This window comes from Mustela erminea, chromosome 4, assembly GCF_009829155.1.
Source record: "Mustela erminea isolate mMusErm1 chromosome 4, mMusErm1.Pri, whole genome shotgun sequence".
Classification (NCBI taxonomy): Eukaryota; Metazoa; Chordata; class Mammalia; order Carnivora; family Mustelidae; genus Mustela; species Mustela erminea.
The window spans coordinates 26,773,881-26,793,586 of record NC_045617.1 but is presented as its reverse complement, the minus strand read 5'-3'; the positions used below and the strand labels follow the sequence as shown (position 1 = coordinate 26,793,586).

Below are 19,706 nucleotides of genomic sequence, written 5' to 3'. Positions count from 1 at the left end.
TATAGTACCACAATTATATTCTCATGATTTATCTTATAAAATATCTGAAGAGTCAAATAAGTTCATCAATAAAATGTTGTTAAGTTAGGTTGATTTTTAACAGTGGCTTAAAAAATAGGATTTTTTAATTACAGTGTAAAACTGAAAAAATTTAAAACTATTCTTCATGAAATTGGGTCATGAACAATTAAGAGTAATCTTAATGGTTTTGTTTAAGATGTTTTTTAAACCAATGTCCTTTCATAGGAATGAAAGGCAAGTTTATGCCAATTGGTTATGTGATTTTGCTGGGTGAGTCTTAAATTGTTAAAAAAAAAAAGTTTACAGGTCACTTCACAGAGTCAAACACCTAAGCATTTTATTGCTTTCTAATAAGCCATTAAATTGAAGAAGAGGCAATTATGTAGGCAATTAATGTAGTACTGACTTGAGCTCTCTGATTTTAGGTTCTTCAGAAGATGATGAGGTCATTCAACCAGGTTTCATCAGCCCCAGGTTAGTCTTTACTTTTTTTTTCCAATTAAATATTTAACTTGACTAAGGTTATAGAAAGGTTACTGGGGGCATATAAGAAAACTTGACTCCACTTTGGCAAGAAGGGTACCATATCCTACTGTACTCCAGATGATTTCATCTATAAACTCATACTCTCACCAGAATTGTGTGGAAGAAATATTCTAATTAACTCCTTTTCCTTCTTATTTTAGCAGAATTGGATTTTGTGACTTCCTTTTCTGTTATTCATGCAAGATAGATAACAGATATTTAAATGCTTATGGAGATTTGTTGCTTATTCATTTTTGTAACTCCCATAACAAAATAGGAACTTAGAGATACCTGTTTGAATTAAATTAAAGGTAACACTTGGTGCTATTTCCAGATAATTTACTATAACATAAATAGCATGATATATTAAACATTTTTCAGTGATTCAGGAAATTTTCTTAATCTGGAAGCTCCATTTATTTTGCTTTTCAAGAACATTTATGAAATTTATTCCTCATTATACTGCAAAAATAAATCATAGGAACTCTTTTTTTTTTTTTTTTAATTGACAGAGAGAAATCACAAGTAGATGGAGAGGCAGGCAGAGAGAGAGAGAGGGAAGCAGGCTCCCTGCTGAGCAGAGAGCCCGATGCGGGACTCGATCCCAGGACCCCGAGATCATGACCTGAGCTGAAGGCAGTGGCTTAACCCCCTTAGCCACCCAGGTGCCCAAATCATAGGAACTCTTAACAATTTAAACCTAGACTTTAAAAAATACATATCCTTTTATTTATTTAGGTGTGCTGTAAAACCTAGACTTTTGATATGTAAACCTTTTTTTAAAAGGTTTTTTTAAAAATTTATTTATTTGACACAGAGAGAGATCACAAGTAGGCAGAGAAGCAGGCCTGGGGGAGGGGGGGTGGTGCGGGGGAGAATGGGGACAGGCTCTCTGCTTAGCAGAAAGCCCATGTGGGGCTCTATCCCAGGACCCTGAGATCATGACCTGAGCCAAGGGCAGAGGCTTAACCCACTGAGCCACCCAGATGTCCCGATAAGTAAACCTTTTATTACTGAAATTAACTGAAAACTTACTTTTCAGTAATAATTCTATTTGATGATAATGTAGTATTTGGTTTCTGCTGTGCTGAATTTAGTGTCTTGGGTCTACTTTTGATAAATACTATTTTCAAAACATACTTAAGTGCTGTAATATGACAAAGTTTATGAGCATTAGTAAGTACAAATAAAAAGCTGTTATTCTATTATTTTGTAAACTTATTAAATATAAGATTGCATGTAGCAAGAGGAAGTAGTGGAGATCAAATTTTTAATGAGGAAGCCACTGATCGGTTCTGCTATTTGACAGACACTTTACTTTTCTCTAGAGTAAATCCTTTGACATGGAGATGATGCTCTTAATCAGTATCCTGAACTAGAAGATTCTGAAAAGTTGCTACAATATTTTCATTTACCAACTAGTTGCTTCTTACTACTGGTTATGTTTTTCCTCTGGTGGCAAATTGGAGGCAGTTCAGAGACCTTTCTCTTTTCTGTTGGGAAATAATGTTAACACCAACGTGTTAAGTGACTGCAATAAAGTTTCATGTCTGTGTTTCCTTGTGACTAAAAGTGTTGGCCAGGGAGAGGCTCCACTTTGACCAAAAGAAAGTTTATTTCCAGAGATTACGTTTAAGCTGAAAGACTTGAAGATTGACTGGTTCAGTCTCCTCACATTGCTGATGAGGAAACAGAGACCCAGAGAAGGTCAATGATTAGCCTAGGGTCATAAGGTCATTAAATGGGACCAGAACTCTGGCCTCCAGTTTCCTTTTCTTTTCCCTTTCCCTCTTTCTTTCTTCCTCCCTTCCTTCCTTCCTGTCTACCTACCTACCTTTCTTCCTTCCTTTCCTTCTCAAGTTTTATTTACTTTAAGTAATTTTTACACCCAACATAGGGCTTGAACTCACTACCCTAAGATCAAGAGCCCCATGCTCTACCAAACTGAGCAAGCCAGGCAACCCTGGTCTTCAGTATATAGTTAGATATTTTTTCTCCACAGATTTGCTTCTCATGTAGGCATCTTCAAAGCCTGAAGATTTCTTCTCACTTGCCTAATCTTTTACTCCTGCTCTCTTTTTTCCTTTCCATTTTCCATCTACCCGTCTCCTTCCTGCAAATAAACCCAAAGTGAAGATATTAAAGAAATAACTTGGAAGCAGTCTATACTCTTATTTCAGTTTATTATTTCTTTTGATGAGATTAAGTTTTAAAGAATAAATTTTCATTCATTACAGGGAAAGACTTGTATGTTTATATTATTTAGTGTAATTTCTACAAACTGAGAATATTCACTGCAAAAATATTCTTAAATTATGAAAAATACATGTTCAAGTATTATAGGTGAAAAATATAACTCATTTTTTCAAATAAAACATGAAGCTTCTTTTTGTGCTAATTTGGACAAAGTAATGTAATGCTTATCACCAAATGATCTTTCAAACCTATTTTTGTTCCAATTAAAATCATTTAAGGAAGTTTTAAGCACAATTCAGAAAATATTTGGGAGGAATAATAACAAAATTTATATTTCTCCTTTTCATTGGGGGAGAAGTATGTTAATAGAATAGGATTTTTTTCTATTCCAGTTTTTTTTTTTAAAAGAAAGTTTCTACAAAATGGTGGTCTTAAAATAATGCTCCTTTTCTGAATTAATTGTGTTGCTTTAAATATCTTGCTGAAAGATAACTGATCAAAAAGGAAAGAAAGTTGTTTGCTTTTGAAATTTAAAGGCAATTTATCTGGAAAACTTCAGCTTTATGCTAATCGATTCCTGTTTTTCTGTAATTTAGTTACACCTGGGGAAATGTGTAAAGATATTTAAGGAAAAAATTTAAGAGATTTTTACAGCTATCTAAAAATTATCAAAAAATCCTCAAATTGGAACAATTGTATTTAAGCGAGAGCATTTTGCTTCCAGGTAAGGAAATTAAATGAGAACGGAATTTTGCTTTTTGGAAACTAAAACAAAATTACCCCCTCCCCCAATTCTGAAGTGCCTCTACTGTAAGACCAGTGCACCCAGGCAAGTACTCTTTCACTTGACTCCGTATTGTAAGTTTCAAGAAAAGTAATTGCGAGTAGTTTACTGATACGCAGTGAGTGGGAGGGATCGGGACCAGTTTGCACAACGTGTGGGTGCGCAGCTTTTGGCCGGCAAACGTCACTCCGGGCTCCAGCGTTGGTTCCCTAAAATGGTCCCTAGCTGCCCCTCCACCCCCTTCCCTGCATAAGTCTTTTCCTAGTCTCCAAAGGCGCATTGCCACATTTTCCCGGCTTCCCGAAAGGACGGCGCCAGAGTTCTGTTTGAAGACAGCTCCATTTTAGGTTTGACTTGATGGGGGAGTGGGGGTGGTGGTGGTGGTCAATCTCGGGTTCTGATTGCGCTCCCCTTTGACTTCACTTCTCCTAGATAGCAGACAGTCTGACATCTCACAGATAAAGGGACCAAATTATAAGTGCCATACATATGCAGTTAAAGAAGATTGTGCCAAGTGTTGCCTGCATAATAGTAAAGGCAAGAGTTTCTTTTGTTTAGTGTTCTTGGGGACAAAATGACAAAATTAAAAGCCCTTATTAGTGAGAAATCACCAGCCTCTTTGGAAGGGTTTGACTTCTGGAGAGGAGGTGGGGATGAGATGAATAAAGGGAAAGGTGACTGGGGAGAGAAAGGGCACAGGAAGTTGCTGGGGCGGGAGGTGGAGGGAAAGGGCGGATCCGCTGGCCTGGGGGTCTTGGCGACCCTGGGGCGCAAGCTGCGCGGGAAGATTCGCGTCTGCGAAGGCAGCGCTGGGGCTGCAGACCCCGGCCTTATTTGCCGGGAGGAGAGCACCGGTGGAGTTGCTCTCCGCAGTGCCACGGCCCCTCCTCCTAGTTTTAAGAAGAACCGAAGCATTGTTTCTGCTGGAATAGAAGTCACTCATTGCTTATAGTTGACAGCAACTTTGGTGGCTCTGGCACCTCTTTAGGCTCCTTGCATTGTACTCTTGGAGTTTTGGGAGGAAAAAAAAAAAAAAAAGGAAAGAAAGAAAACATCTAAAAAAATATGTACCTCATTTTTTTAAATGAAGAAGAGATCTTAGGATCTCTTAGGATGACGAACAGGCATATGACAGGTTAATTCCTTAATCTTTCTCCCCAGTGTGTTGATGATTCTTTGTAACTACTTGAACTCATTTTTGAAACATTTTGAAAGAACTATGATAAATCAAACTACTAAAAGATTTGGCTTTCACAAAACATGCGTTTTGAGTCAAACACAGGTCTTTCTGGCACTAAAAACAAGTAGGAAATGAGAAAAAAATTAAAACCAGAAGACTTCAGGAAGGTGACAAATTAGAAAGCATTCTAGGAGATTCATAGGACTATTTTCTGTGAAAGAAGCACTCTTAGAGCTTAAACAGATTATGGTCAGTTTTATAAAAGGATCTTAAGCAGAAAAGATGAATCTATTTAAACGACAATGCCATGTCCCTGAAATAGTGATATTTTTTGTCTCACTGTGTCTCCTTCCTTCACTCCCTTCCCAATTTGCTCCCCTCTTCCTTTTTTACTCTTTCTCTTCTCTCCCTCTGTCTTTCCTCCCCATCCCCCAGGTATGTACACGTATTTGGCTTAAATTCTTTGTGAATGAATGTTAGAGGATTTCTCAGAGTTCCCAGTTGGAAAAAGCCTTCTACACAACTTGAAAGGCTGATGTCCCTCTCAGGAAATGAATGAGTCGATAACCTCTGACACCAGTGACCAGTCCAGTGAACCCTACCTTAATTCCACTAATACTGGAGGCCCCCAATCAGGCAAGGCTCTGATTCTCATAACCATACCATTCAATGTGGTTCAGTTATGGTATTTCACAGTTTTCATATATAGATTGATAGGTTTGAATCTCATCAAATTTAACAATTAGCAAGGGTTTCAGAATCCACCTATATATTGTTTCTGATTTTTATGATGATTAAACTATCTTCGAATTAAAAATAAACTTACAGATAAAATATTGTTTACCATAAATGTGTGTTGGTGACAACACTAGACTATACTGGTCTATGAATTTTATGATAATTACTTTAATAAATAATGGCACTTACCCTTAATTTCCATGAATACTTTTTCAGATTGTTTTTCTGTTACCAGATATTGATTTTTTCAGATGTTAACTTTTTTATCAGATGTTGATTTTTAAAAGCAATTCTCTCATTTAAGATATAAAAAAGAAATAACTTATTTTAAATTACTTTTTTATATTTCAATATTATGTAAAATGTTTAACCTGAAATGCCTTCGTTAAAGTTACTTCATTGTAGGTCAGTGTAATTAATGCCTAAAAATGTTTTGTTAGCAAATAATTTTTTGAGCACTTTTGTTACTCTTGCAAAATCATTTGGATTTTTACATTTTTGCTTCCCTCCCTACCAGCTAGAACATGGTTATTTTCCCCAAAGTAAATAAATGAGAAAGCTTTACCTCCTTTTCTGGGAAGCAACAAAAGAAATAAACATGAAAAATCTTTCCAAATTGATCAGTCTTGATTGATGCCTTTTACCAAAAAAGGCTGAAAAAAACATATTTACATGCCCCCATTTATTTCAGTTCTGAACCAATTAGTATGAATTTATATTTAGTTATTTAATATGGGGACGAGGTGTAAATAGGTGCATTTTGTGGGTTTTCAAATGCTTTTAGATTCAGAATCTCCACATTTTAGTTTGTGAGAAACAGTGGCTGGAGTTAGGAGTGTAGTCATGTTTGAAGAGCCAGGAGGGGGATTGCGGGTAAGGTGGGGGAGGGTCAACTCAGTAGCTTTGCCCAAGGGAAGTGGTATCTGTACAGTTTCTCCGTAAACTGCTTGTTTAAGAAAATGGGGGGTATGGTAGGGGAAAGAGTGGTGGGGCTTTTTAAGGTTTCAAAAGCGGGTTGTATTTTATATTTTAAAGGAAGTAAAGCATTTCTAGTTGATCCATAATATTTATTGTATTCGATGAGGGCGGTAATATTGGAGTCAGCATCTAGTAATCAACGATCGTTTGAATCAATTTGAAAGGTAAAAGATAAGCATTTTGAAACTGAGGCCAGGCCAGAGAAGGGACAGTGGGAGCCTAATCCGTTATTACATTTTCGTTTATTTGACTCGTCTGTCCATTGGTAGTGGACTTTTTAAATGTCAGGGTCCAATCAATATGATATGAATTTACCTTTTTTCTCCCACTAGCCCTCTTTCCTTTCCCCTCCCCCCGCCTGCCACCGCTTTTTTTTTTTTTTCCTCCCCCACCTCATTCTCTGGCTCTGCAGCCGCCTGTGCTGGCGGCTCCTCTTCACCTCCCCTGCCTGGCGCTCCCCTCCCCCTCCCTGCCCTACGTCGTCTTGCTCTTGGGGAACAATTGCCGCTGATTGAGGTTCACTCTATGTTAGGCTGGAAAACTGGTCTGTTATTTAGGAAGTCATTAATCACATCTCCTCCCCCGGAAAGAGATGGCGGAGAAACCTGTGAAGTACAATTCCCCCTTCAAAATGTTCAGAAATGATAAACCTAAACGTAATTTGAGTACGTGAAGGTGCTAGCGATTTTTCCGGTAGGGTCTTATTTTAAAATTTGAAAAAAATTTCTGGGCACGATCAGGTAATTGTACGCTTTCGTCTTATTGTATGTGTATGTTACTATTATCCAAAGTTTCGTGGAGATGTAATTAGGTTTAATGAGATCGTTTGTAAATTATATATTTTCCTCTAAGAATTGAATTAAATATGAAATTTGCACTCTGGGCAGGTTTACTCCTATGGAACAGCTGACTTCTTAGGGGGGAAAATAAAGCGTAACATCGGTTGCTTTATTTAAATGGCTTTTTCCCCCTAAATGAGATTATTTAGACAGGCTTGTGTGTAAGGCACGCGTGTGCACATATATGACTGCCGTTTTTCTAAATCGACGATTCATAGGAACCCTCTATTGTGTTTAAGTAAAAGCACGAAATCAGCATTCTGATTTATCGTAAAGAAGCGTCTCAAATTCTCTTTAAGATAACATGTTTGAGTTTTTCATGTTCATTCATAAATTATTTTGATGTCAGCATAGATGAAATGGCGATTGGTTATCTCTTCCTCTTGCCAGCCCCTTAAGGATCCGAGGTGAAATTAGTAGCAAGAAAGCATGTAATTGACAAAGTCACGTGGCTCAGGGGGCCAGAAACTGGAGAGAGAAGAGAAAAAAATCAAAAGAGGGAAAGCACATTAGACCATGCGAGCTAAATTTGTGATCGCACAAAATCAAGATGTTAGATTGATGCAGAAGATCACTCCGTTCCAAAGGGAAACTTTTCATCTCACGAGTTTGGAGCTGAGGGCCCGTGGGGCAACATGGCCGAAGGTTAATTTTCTTTTCTATTGTTTTACTGTGATTTTCTCTCTTCCTTTCTCTCCACCCTCCCCCTTTCCCACCCTTCTTTGCCCGTCCCCCCCTTCCCCTTTTACCCCAATACTGGGCATTACCCCCGCTCCCCATCTCGCAATGGGGCTTTCTGCAACCTATTGTTATAGATCTCCAAAAATGTTTTGTACCGCCCACACTGATTCACAACTTGAAAAGCTTTCAGGGGGCTATTGTTTGAATTGTTTGAGTGTGATTAAGCGCAGTTTCAGTTAGTGAGCCCAAGAAAACTTTTATACACCTGCCCCCTCCCCCATTCCACCCCAACTTTAATTGAAAGTTGTTGGGGGGAGGGGAATGCACAGTGCAAATAACCCTGGATTCGCTGCTGCCGCATGTGCACTAACTAGTTGTAACCATCTTCAGGATTTCTCTTTCCTCCTCGTGCCCTCAGGAGAGAATAGTTTCGCTGAAAATTTCTCTTTGTAAATGGGATCAGTGTTAAATCAGCAATATGCAAGTAAAATATCGCATGCTGTACTGTAATATGTGGCTGGAAAATGGAGTTAAATGAAAAAGTACACGTATGTACAGAAAAGTGGAAGTTGATGTGATCGATAGAACAGTGTGGCTCCCGCCTCCCCCGCTTCCCCCTTTTAACCCTTTCCTTTTAAATATTTTCTGTAGAAAAAAAGAATCAACCATTTTTTTGAGTTTCTATTTCTTCCCCCCATGCCCCAATCAGGTTTGTTTGTTTGTTTTTTTTTCCCTCTCTCTTTCAGTGAACAGTTTGGGAATCCAGACTAACTGACTCTTTTTGTCCTGTTCTACTCAGGCGGGGCAAGCAAAGGTGGTGGAGAAGAGCCCGGGAAGCTGCCGGAGCAGGCAGAGGAAGAATCCCAGGTTCTGCACGGAACTGGCCACTGTAAGTGGTTCAATGTGCGGATGGGATTTGGATTCATCTCCATGATAAACCGAGAGGGAAGCCCCTTGGAAATTCCAGTCGATGTGTTTGTGCACCAAGTAAGCCAAACTTCTTTAACCACCCCTCCTTTCTCTTTTTTTCCATGTGCTGGAGTTGGTCAGTAGGTTTGTCAATGGACATACACTGAAAAAGGAAATCTTCCTTACCATCCTGAGTTAATTCGGTTTTTAGGGTATGTGTACGGACCCCTTACTGTGTATCTTTTACTAATCAGAAAATGAAGTCTTTGAAATTTCATTGCTATGGTGCTGGTTGACATTATTAGGAAGTTCCCCTCTTCATTCGACAGCGAAACTGCTGTAGCGTGGCTTCCGGTGTTACCGGTTACAATATACTCTGTCGCCTAGGCAGAGTGAACGAGTGGGGAAATGAATGAAGAGACAGTGATCATTTTAAGTTTAAAAACATTGCTATTATAGGAAATCTCTGGATTCCCTTACTTTTGGTATCTTTAGTCGCAGTAGCTTCCTCTATTTATTTGTTTCTGCTTCCCGGAGAGTCATTTGTAGAATCAAATAAAAATAATTTGATTTTATAGTAAAATAAAATAGAACACCGTTGGCCTACTGTGGGTTTGAAGAAATGTCAAGAGAAGATGTTTAGTAATCAGGCATTTTGGAAATGTGCTCCCTTTTAGGGCATAGGTCCAAGGATCCTGTCTCTTTAAGAAACTGAACTCAAAAAACATGTGGCCAGCTGTGGCTCTAGTTTGTATATTTAAAATGTTCTCCTCTGCTACTTTGAATAAATTTCCACCATTGCTTATATCATGTTGTAATTTTGTAAAATGCTTAAATACCAAACAGAATGTCATTGCTTATCATTTTCAAAATTTTAACCTGGAAACAAGTGAATTAATGCCTCTTCCATTTTCACTCATCTATTGCTTAATCTAGTAAAAAGAAAAAAATTACAATTTGTGAGCTTGATTATTTCATTGAAAGATGGTAATTCTCTGTAAGGAATTCTTAGGAATAAAGGGATTTAAGACCAAAGAGGTTTATTTTGGCTTGACATTTAAGTTTAAAAAATTGAATGAAATGCTCTCAATACTACAGGTTGACAGATACATGCAAGAAATACTTAGTGTATTTGCATGAGAAGTATATATTTTATTTGATACTGTGTTGCATGTTCCTGGTAATATTTACAACCTCCTATACTCCCCAAGGAATATCATCTTCAAATTAAGTATATAAACAATAGAAACATATGAAACCATTCTGTTTTGATCTGTTGTCCTGTGGTGGTTGGTAGCTTCCTGACCTTGCTGTGTGGTGTGTGTTTTCCTTTCCTAAGGGCCTTGCCATCAATATTGGCTGTTTACATGTGGAAGGATCAGCATAATCTGTGAATTGAAACAAGGTTTAAATATATAAATAGAAGTCCATAGACAGGCTACTGGATTTTATGCCCCCTACTTTATTGTAAAATGAACCTACATTTTCTGCTTTTTTTCCCTCCCTATACTGAATGACTGAAATCATTGACAAATCCATTTTCTCTCAGGCTCTGGCTTTCCCCACTTTGAACCTTCTTGAGGTTGTTAAATTGTTCTTTACGATCTCATAAATTTGTTTTATAGATGAATGAAAAAGAATAGCCCTTTTCTTCTTTGATCACACCTTGTTATAATTTGGTTTCCTGTGTTTACCTTTTAATACATTCAAATATTAGACATTTCATTAACCAGCATTAATCTTTAGAACCACAATTAATCCAAATTTAAGCTGTTTAATGGTTAAATGTTACTAAACTCAAGTGTACCCACTGAATTATGAAATAATATATCGCTGGAAAAGTTTTATTTACAGATAGTGTAGAGTTTCTAGAGTACAGATGTTGGTTATTAATATTAAACTTCCTTTAATCTTATGTTACAAATCACATATTTACTAATAAAACAGTATTAAAATGGTATATGAGAAAAATTCTCATAAAATGTGTATATTTGTATTCTTACATTTTTAGGAAGAAGTATGTAAAAAAGTCGATAAAACTTAAGTATTAGAATTTTTGTGATGTAAAAAACCAGAGCAGTGATACTCTTTAAATTAAAATTAGAAAATGATTTTTCAAGGAGTTTTTTTGATGGCTACAGTGTTCGTTTTTTGAAACATATCTCACTTTTTTCCTAAAGGGAAATTATGTAGTTTTCAGTTGCTTTTTTTTTTTTCTTATTGATTTAGATGCCTTGGTAGAGGAGTTTCTCTTATATTGAGACTCATATAAATTGCATATAAATCATATGAATAATTGTTTTGAACAAGGCAGGAATCCTACAGATTTTAGCCAAGCAATTGCAATAATTAGATGTTTATAAATGATGTCTGCAGGCATGATGTCAGCATCACTTACACAATCAGGTTACAGCTCAGGACCATTTAACAAAAGTTTTTAAAATACTTTTCAAATTACTATTTTACTGCCATTTTTACTGTATGAGAATTTTGGAACACATACTATGTTTAATGTATAATTAAAATTAGATTTTCCTCCATTATGTCTATATACTATTTTGTTATGAAAGAATAACCATTGTTGGTAATTAGGAATTTTAAATGCTCAACTGGACCAATATCTACTCATTATTTTAAGTACATGGAATAGTTTTGGGGTTGTTTTTTTTTTAGTCTTTAGAAATACATGTGTCACTAGGTATTTTTTAAGTATTATGAAACATTTTTAATTGTATATATTTGGGGAAATAAACAATGATTTAGTTTGACATAATATTTAAAAGTTCATGCCATGGCTCCCAGGAATTTTTTTCCTTTAAAAAATATTGACTACATATACTTCAATAATAAATAAATAAAATACATAAAAATAAACAGGAATAACAAAAAAAATCTCTACTGCAAAGAATTTCACATTAAGAACAATTTAGTTGCTATGAAATGAGGAGAATACATGCATGTGTAGTTTTAAAATAGAGCTGTACATTCATAGTTAACGTAATTCTATTTAAAATTTGTTGGCAAGAATACAGTCACATTTTCTTCTAGTCTCTGTAGTGTCACCAATATCTCAAAAATAAACATGACTTAGGTGCTGTACTTTTCTTTATCTTTAGACTTTTTGATAAATGCAGAGAGATTCTGCTATTTGAGAATGTTATGTGACCATTGGTAGTTTAAAAATGACAGTCTTCATTTGACTTCCTAATATTAACTTGTGGTTTAAATGATCATATGATTATGGGCTGGTAATATGTGTATTTTGACACACATTAATTTGGAAACTTGATAGCATTTAATAATACTTTTAAAAACTTACAAGAATATATAAATACTATGTTTTTGAATTTTAACAATAAGCTGAGTACAGCTTATTGTTTTTTAGTTGTTCCTTAAAATATTTAATAATTAAAACTGGAAAATCTTGATGATGATTTAGTTTGTAAATAGGATATGTTTGTAGGAATTTCTTACTTGAGAGTCCAGTGCAATGCACAGAGATTTGTCTCTTAATTGAATTAAGAATATACATACATGGTTAGTACAGATTTGTAAGTCTAGGTTGCTACTAAGGTAATTTTGTTAGTGAGAGTACAATTATTTTGTAAGTGCTAATAATTAATATTTCTTTTAGTTTATCGTTACTGATAAGTTCAAAGAAATTGCATCCACAGTTAGATTGTGGGATAACATGTTTAAATTACCTGGAGAGGTCTCTTACAACCTTTTGAAATATTATAAACTTTGACAGAACTTAAATATTTAATGATAGTTTAGGTGACTCACATGGTAAAGTTAGATCTTTTTGGAGTAGGGCAGTGTTCCCTAATAACTACTTATTGATGTTTATTATCATGTAAGTTTTTCTTTACATAAAATTTGGTATTGATTTCCAAAGTCATTTTCTTACCTAATAAGAAAAAGTAAATCTTATTTTGTTGGGGGTGGGGTGCAGAATCCATTCTCTTTATTTTCCTCTCCAGCTCATTTGCATAATACTATTTTCTTGCTTTTTCAGTTATATATCTGTTATTCTTTGCCGTCACTATGGTATAAAGAATTCTTAACATAAATGTATTTCATTTATTTCACTGCGTACATAAGAATTTTTTTTTTCTGGAGAGAAAAGTGTAATTTCAAAATGTCTATAATTTAGCTACCATTACTTGATTAGGCTTAAATATTTATTAATAATTTGGTTTTGAATTCTTAATTTACCTTCCACGTATTGATGTTTTCTTCTTATGCTCTTTATTTCTGACTTATACTTTGATCTTAATGAAAAACACAAATGTCCGTGTTACAACGATTTATATTTTTTATGTTCCTTTTATTACTTTGCTCAGAAAATATCTCAAAGCAATGGAAATAGAAGAAATAAGAATAATTGATATAACTGAGATAAATTTAAAGCATTTTTATTAACAGTATAGGATATGAAAACTTTTGGAGATAAATAATTTTTAAATATATGAAAATTTTATGTATTATACACAGTTCAGTTGATGTAGCAGACAGTTCATGTCTCAGTGGTTATTAATTAGGCAATTTATGAAAACAGATTTACACCAGTATGTTCTTGTTTAATGATTTTTTTCATAATATTTCATTACCAATTTATTAGCCATCTTTATTTTTATCATAGTTTAGCATGAAAACATTTTTCACATGGAAAATAATTGTGGTTATTATTATTCTTGGGGCTGTTGAAAATGTCAGTGTCAAAAACTATTTAGATAAAGCAAAATCTTAGCAATTATAAAAATACCATTTAGCAGTTACAGCTCATTTGTTAGTGAGTTACACATTTTAATGTTTTGAAAATGGTTCCTAAAACTACCAAATTTTCAAGATGATTTGCTGAGTTAACCAATTTGGAAGAATCCTAAATGAAATGCTCTAAAACTATTTAATTAGAAAATTACATGTAAAGACATTTAAATCAAAATTTTATGACTTTCATTGTCTTAAAAGATATTAGGTACTTTCTGATTTTCAAATGCTGGTCCATTTTTAAGACACTTTTTTTGTTTTGTTTTTGTTTACTTCTAAAAGATATTTTTATCCTAATTCAATTTAAACATGAAGTGTGAATTGACCACATGTTTAAAATAGTCTTCCTCATGTTAAAGACTATTGATGCATATTAATTAATTTATTAATAAATGAATAAATATTATTGTATTTTCCTCTTATTTTTTATTTTTCTTTTTTTTAAAGACTATTCACAAAAAATTAAGGCAATAAATCAAAGAATTGTTTTTTAAACAAATATGTGAGAAACCACTTACAAGTATTTAGCATAACAACTTTAACATACCTTTAACAGAATCTTAGAGTTCTTGGGTTTCATAGGAGGTTAAAAACTTCTTTTGTTGCCTACATTCAACATGGTGGATAAAAAGTGAGATCATTGTAAATTTTGTTGCTCTGGGGCAGCAAGAAAGCCCTATTATTTAAACTTGCCAGAATTCTTTCTGTTCAGAAATTACAGATAGTTTTATATATCTTAACTGAGTAGTTCTTTTGGTATTGTGATTAACCTAAAAGTTACTAGTTAAAAATATGGTGTGCTGGGTTTTTATTTCTAATCCAAGTATAACCTAAACAAATAAAGTGAGGTTATTTCTGATTAATTAAACTGGAAATATATTTAAATATGATATTCTTTTGTATTGATTTGGAACTACATATGAAATAGAGTTTTTAAATTATTATCAATTCTATAATTATATCTTGAGATATTTCTCACTGAATTTTAAGTAATAAGAAATACAGCTTGTTCAACATACAGTTACTATAGGTTATGACATTGTAACATATACAGTACATAAGAAACTTAAATGGTTTATATTCTTCTCTAAAATAATTTGATTATAACAGTTTCTAATACTGAAAAGTTAACAGTAACATATTCAAGAAAATATATTGTAGATCAGTGGGGTACATTTAGAAATTATCTTTTAATGAGTACTTCTATTGAATGAGTAACAAAACTATTTGTTATATTGCATTTTGATATATCAGGATTGTCTTATTTTCCATCTAGTAACAAATTGGAAAATTATCTGAAAATTACAGAACCCCCCAGTGTCTAAATATTTGACAATTTGGAAATGCTGTCTAACCTAAGATTTATAGACATTTGATAGATTTAGTCTTGTCTTATCTTTCTATAACCAGCAGCAAATTGGAGTCATTAATACCTAACTTTTGAGGCTGTTATAAAAGTTGTATAGCAAGTCTGTGTTTAATAAATAAACTAAAATGTAACCTAGTCACAATAAAATCACAGATAAGTTATGTTCAGTGGCATATATTCATAGTAGAAAATTAAATTGGTATCTTCTTTAATGTGGTCTCTTTAAAATTGGGAAAATGTGTTATATAATGTTAACAGCTTAATTTCCATTATAGTGAACTACAAGCATTTTATTATAATTTTATGTCATAGTGTTTAATATTGTTTAAAATACAGGATATAAATTGAGACTTGGAAATGAATTAGTTATACAGGTTGTTTTAATAGTTTGTTTTATCATGAGATTTTATGAGTATTAAGTTGTACATATCCAGTTTGTATATCCTTAAATATAAGCTAAAGAAAAAGTATTATTTTAAATAGACCTGCTATGACAATTTAATACCTTTCGCTGTATAACTAAGTATTTAATCTTTGTGAGGTACTATATAGTAGTATAGCTTCTGGTCAAATGGATCAGTATTCAAATTCCAGTTCATTGTTTGTAGGGGAAGTGAGTTATCTTGTCAGTGTCTAGGGTCTCATAAAGGGAGGGGACAAAACAGTAACCACTTTTGTATAGGGTTATTATGAGGATTAAATGTTATTACACATGTAAAGCATTTAGCACTGAGCCTGAGAGATAGTAAGCACTCAGTGATGTTTGTTGTACATAGTTAATATTACTAAGAAGTGGTAGTGCAGTAGACTAAGGGATAAAGGATCAGAAATGGAAGTTTGGATTTGGCTCTGCCACTTGGTGGTTTTCTTAGTTTTGGCTAGTCACTTCTTTTGAGCTTCAGTGTTCCTATAGGTGAAATGTGTTCACTAATATCTTTCCTCCCCATTTTTCAGAGTTAAGGAAAGGGCTCATTGAGGTAGTATACATGAAAATAATTTAAGAATGTAAGAAAACCGGGTTTTAGTTTAAATTTCTATTTTGAGCACTATATTTTTATTAATACTCTCATCATGTAAACCGTTAAAATTTTTAAAAGTAAGCTCATGTCATTTATTTTTGGCATTCTCTGCTTATTAAGATACAGTTTATATAGAATGAAATTCTCTTACTTAAAGTTTCAGTTAGATGAGTTTTGACAAATTATGAACCACCACCACAGTCATGATACGGAACATTTCATCTCCCCCAAAAGTTCCCTTGTGTCTCTTTATAGTCATTCACCCTTGAAGACAAGAAGTTTAGTTGTTCTATATGATTATTGATATGTCATAGTAACTGGTTAATTGACCCGGCCCTTTTTAACTTTATCACCTTAGACATAAACTACAATTCAGTATCCTTTATCAAATCCAGCCCACACTTGATTTAGATTTTTTTTGTTGTTGTTTTTCTCAGAGTTATTTCTGCTTGCTTTTTTACTAGTAGTTTCTATGTTTGTGAAAGTAAGATTAATTAGTATGCATTTCACTGATCTTCTGTGTTGATTTCATTTATCCTTATGGTACTTTTTCATTTAATGTAAACTCATTGCCTACTTAAAGGGCATAATAAGGCTTGCTGATACTCATATTTCTTGTTAGAAATTTAATGAATTTCTATCTCAACTGAGTAAACAGTCTTAAGAGGTGTTAATTGACAAGATGGTTTACTGTGTAAAAGTACTAACTTGTAAGAAAATCGTTACTCTAGAAAAATTTCTGGTACTATATTTATTCAAGTATTTTTTTATTGATCACATAGTAGTTGTAAAGCACTGTGGGGTGATAAAGATTAAGATTTCTGCTCTCCAGTTTGCTACATATTATTTTCTTCTTTCTAGCAAACTTTTTAATAAGATTTTTCCAATTCTCATTCTTTTCATACAAGGTATAAAAGCAGTGGATCATTTTTCCCATGAACCATTCACTTTTTTATGAAACCTAGTTATGCAGCTTCTACCCATTTAAATTGGGGTCAACTATGATAAAATAATAAATGTTAGCTTTCAACTTTTGAGCTAAATACAGTGATTTCTTATCAGTCTTAAAATACATAGTTTTCAGATTTCTTATGTAGAAACTTTTTTTTTTTTTACCAATGTTTAGAATCATTTTACTGTGCTATTAATAACACACAACTTTTACTAGCTGCTTTAACATTTTGTTATTAACAGTCCACTTTTTAAAATCAAAACCCACTTTAATTTATTACTTTGTTAGTCTTAAGTTGGCATTTATTTCAAAATCTTGTAAGTTTGCTCAAAACTTAAAGATTTTTGTTCAGTTTTATTGTGCTGTATTATCTAAAGGCTCTATGTAAAATTCAAATTAACTTTACTCTGGCCATGATTTCTTCATGACCATTTATTTCCTTAGGCTTTGTAAGCAGTTGCCTAGACTATTGCTGATAGTAAGTAGCTAGAATATTCCCAGATACTATAATGCCTAAATTCTTTTATCTTAACATTTTCTTCATTCAGGGGAATTTTTTATCCTTAGTTCAGTTTGTAACAGAAGTCTGACAACACAGGTTCTACCTATTGCTTTAAAAACTTCATGGATCTTTGATATATTGTGGAGCTTGAAATGAATTCTTTCAACTGTTTTACCAAAGTATGACTTTAATAATACATCATTTTGCTTATGATATGGAAACACTGGTACTTGGAGACTAATTCCACTATCAACAACTTCCTTAAATAGATTAAATTATGTCAGAGACACATACCTAACACAGTTCTGTTTAAGTCACACATTTAAGAAGATAAATGAGTAATTTTTTTTCATTTTTAATAAGTAAATAAACCTTCCTTTTTTTTAGGACTGGTTAATCTATGAATTCCAAGTTTAATCACACAGTATTGAGCTCATTTACTTAACTCTCTAATTAAAATTTTTAGTTGAATACTAAATCTAAGGACAGTTGGATTTGCACGTTTGCCCCTTTCACTGTTTCCTCCCCCATGCCATTGAAGAATTTTGAATGGTGAGGAATTTGCGCCCTTTGGCTCAGGTTGCAGACCCACTTGATCAAGCCAGAGAAACTGGGGTCAGAACTATTCATTGCTTATCTTTTCCTTGGGCCACTTGTAAATCCTGCCTTTCTGCTCTGTAAAAAATCTCTTTCTATTAGACTTATAATAAAGCCTGGTGTATAAAAATGGGCATAATAGTTGATGCTTGATTGTGACTCAGCATGGGTTGATTTCACTAATTTAGAAGTTTTTCATTGCATTTCAACTTACTTGGTGTATATAATTTTATTTAAATACATGCTATTTCATAAGGTATTATAAAAGTACCCTGTTGGTAGTGAAAATGGGATGATAACGATATTCTGTCTTGGGTTGAGAATTTACAGCTTTGAAATGTGGTGATTACTTTTAAGTAAATTGAATTAGTTAATTTCAATCAGATCTATAATAAGTCCCAAAGTATTTATTTTGTTTTGATATGTTTAATTTCCAGTATTTATGCTGACAGTTAAAATTTGCTTGAATCAATTAGAGTACAAGTTTATGAACTGTATCAGTAATGGTGTGAAGACTTTAAATATAGAGCCAGGTTTAAACAAACACAAAACACTTTGTTCTTATCTCAGCATCCCTTAAAAGTATACAGCTCTGGTTCAGGACCTCAGGACCACCCATCACCCTGGACATTGGATACTCCTATTTATTCAAGAAGCTTGTGAAGTATCTGTGTGCTGGTGGGGGATGGTGTGTGTATCTGTAAGGGAATCACAGTTAGGTGATTTTATCCCAACAAAAGCAGCAACATTGTTTATAAACTGAATTAGGTCCCTATAGAACTTTCTAGATGTGAAAACTAACTTACATTAAATGCTTCTTATTTTCTGTAAGCTTTGGTTGCCGTTTTCACATTTTTGATGCTTTCAGAAGGTTCGAGTGGGCCCCCATTAAGATTAACCTCAATCCATTACAGCTTTTTGGCTTGCAGGCCCCACCCATTGGCCTTGGATAACTAATACTGAGCTTTTGTTTCTTCCTGTAGAAAGGAAAGGAAAGAAAACTGTTCTTTCTCTTTCATTGTGTAAGTCATGTGACTTCCCTTTTGGTTAGCTACAGATAAGATGGAAGTGAATCTCAAAATGAGTAAGATATCAAAGTTTTATGCATGTATGAAATATTCATGGAAATATTTATTGAATTCATGTGTTTTATGCATTAAAATATTTGTTTTCAAACAATTTTACCTCAGTTTACATACATGCTGTTGTTTTTTTAGGAAGCCAAAAAAAGGTAACTAAATAGATTTTTTAAATAATACTACTCTTTTTATCTACATTTGGTGTACTTACTTTTCTTTTAGCATCATTTGGGGTTTCTGAATTGTGGCTTATTTCTCAGAACTCAACAATGTAAAGGAAGTAGGAATGGTGGTTGGAATGATTTAGCAAGGAAAAACTGCTGGTAGGAAAAAAGAAAGATATGTTCTATAGGATTGCATGTAAATATAAGAAGAAATTAATTGGTTACATTTTCTCTTGTTCCTCTTCGGTCTAACCTTTCAGTAATAATAAGCATTATAGGTAGCTGTTTGGGAGAAAATGCTGTGCAGCTCTTAGGCTATTAATATCAACAGACAAATATTTTATTATGAAGTTAAATAATTTGAGGAAAATGTTGATATTTCATTCTAATTGGTGATTGA

General features: G+C 33.7%; 1 protein-coding gene across 5 annotated transcripts in view; it reads left to right on the top strand.

Moving 5' to 3' along the window:
- The window catches only part of LIN28B (lin-28 homolog B), a 140,768-nt gene that overhangs the window by 8,520 nt on the left and 112,542 nt on the right, over positions 1–19,706 (top strand). For 2 of the 5 annotated variants that reach the window (XM_032338942.1, XM_032338943.1), the window contains exons 2-4: positions 447–495; positions 7,652–7,906; positions 8,742–8,929. In XM_032338942.1, the coding sequence (XP_032194833.1) occupies positions 7,897–7,906; positions 8,742–8,929 (198 nt within the window). In that variant the 5' untranslated portion in view covers positions 447–495; positions 7,652–7,896. Of the gene's footprint in view, positions 1–446; positions 496–3,834; positions 3,874–7,651; positions 7,907–8,741; positions 8,930–19,706 lie in introns of those variants that run through there. The other 3 variants (XM_032338941.1, XM_032338940.1, XM_032338944.1) reach the window with 2 other exon arrangements.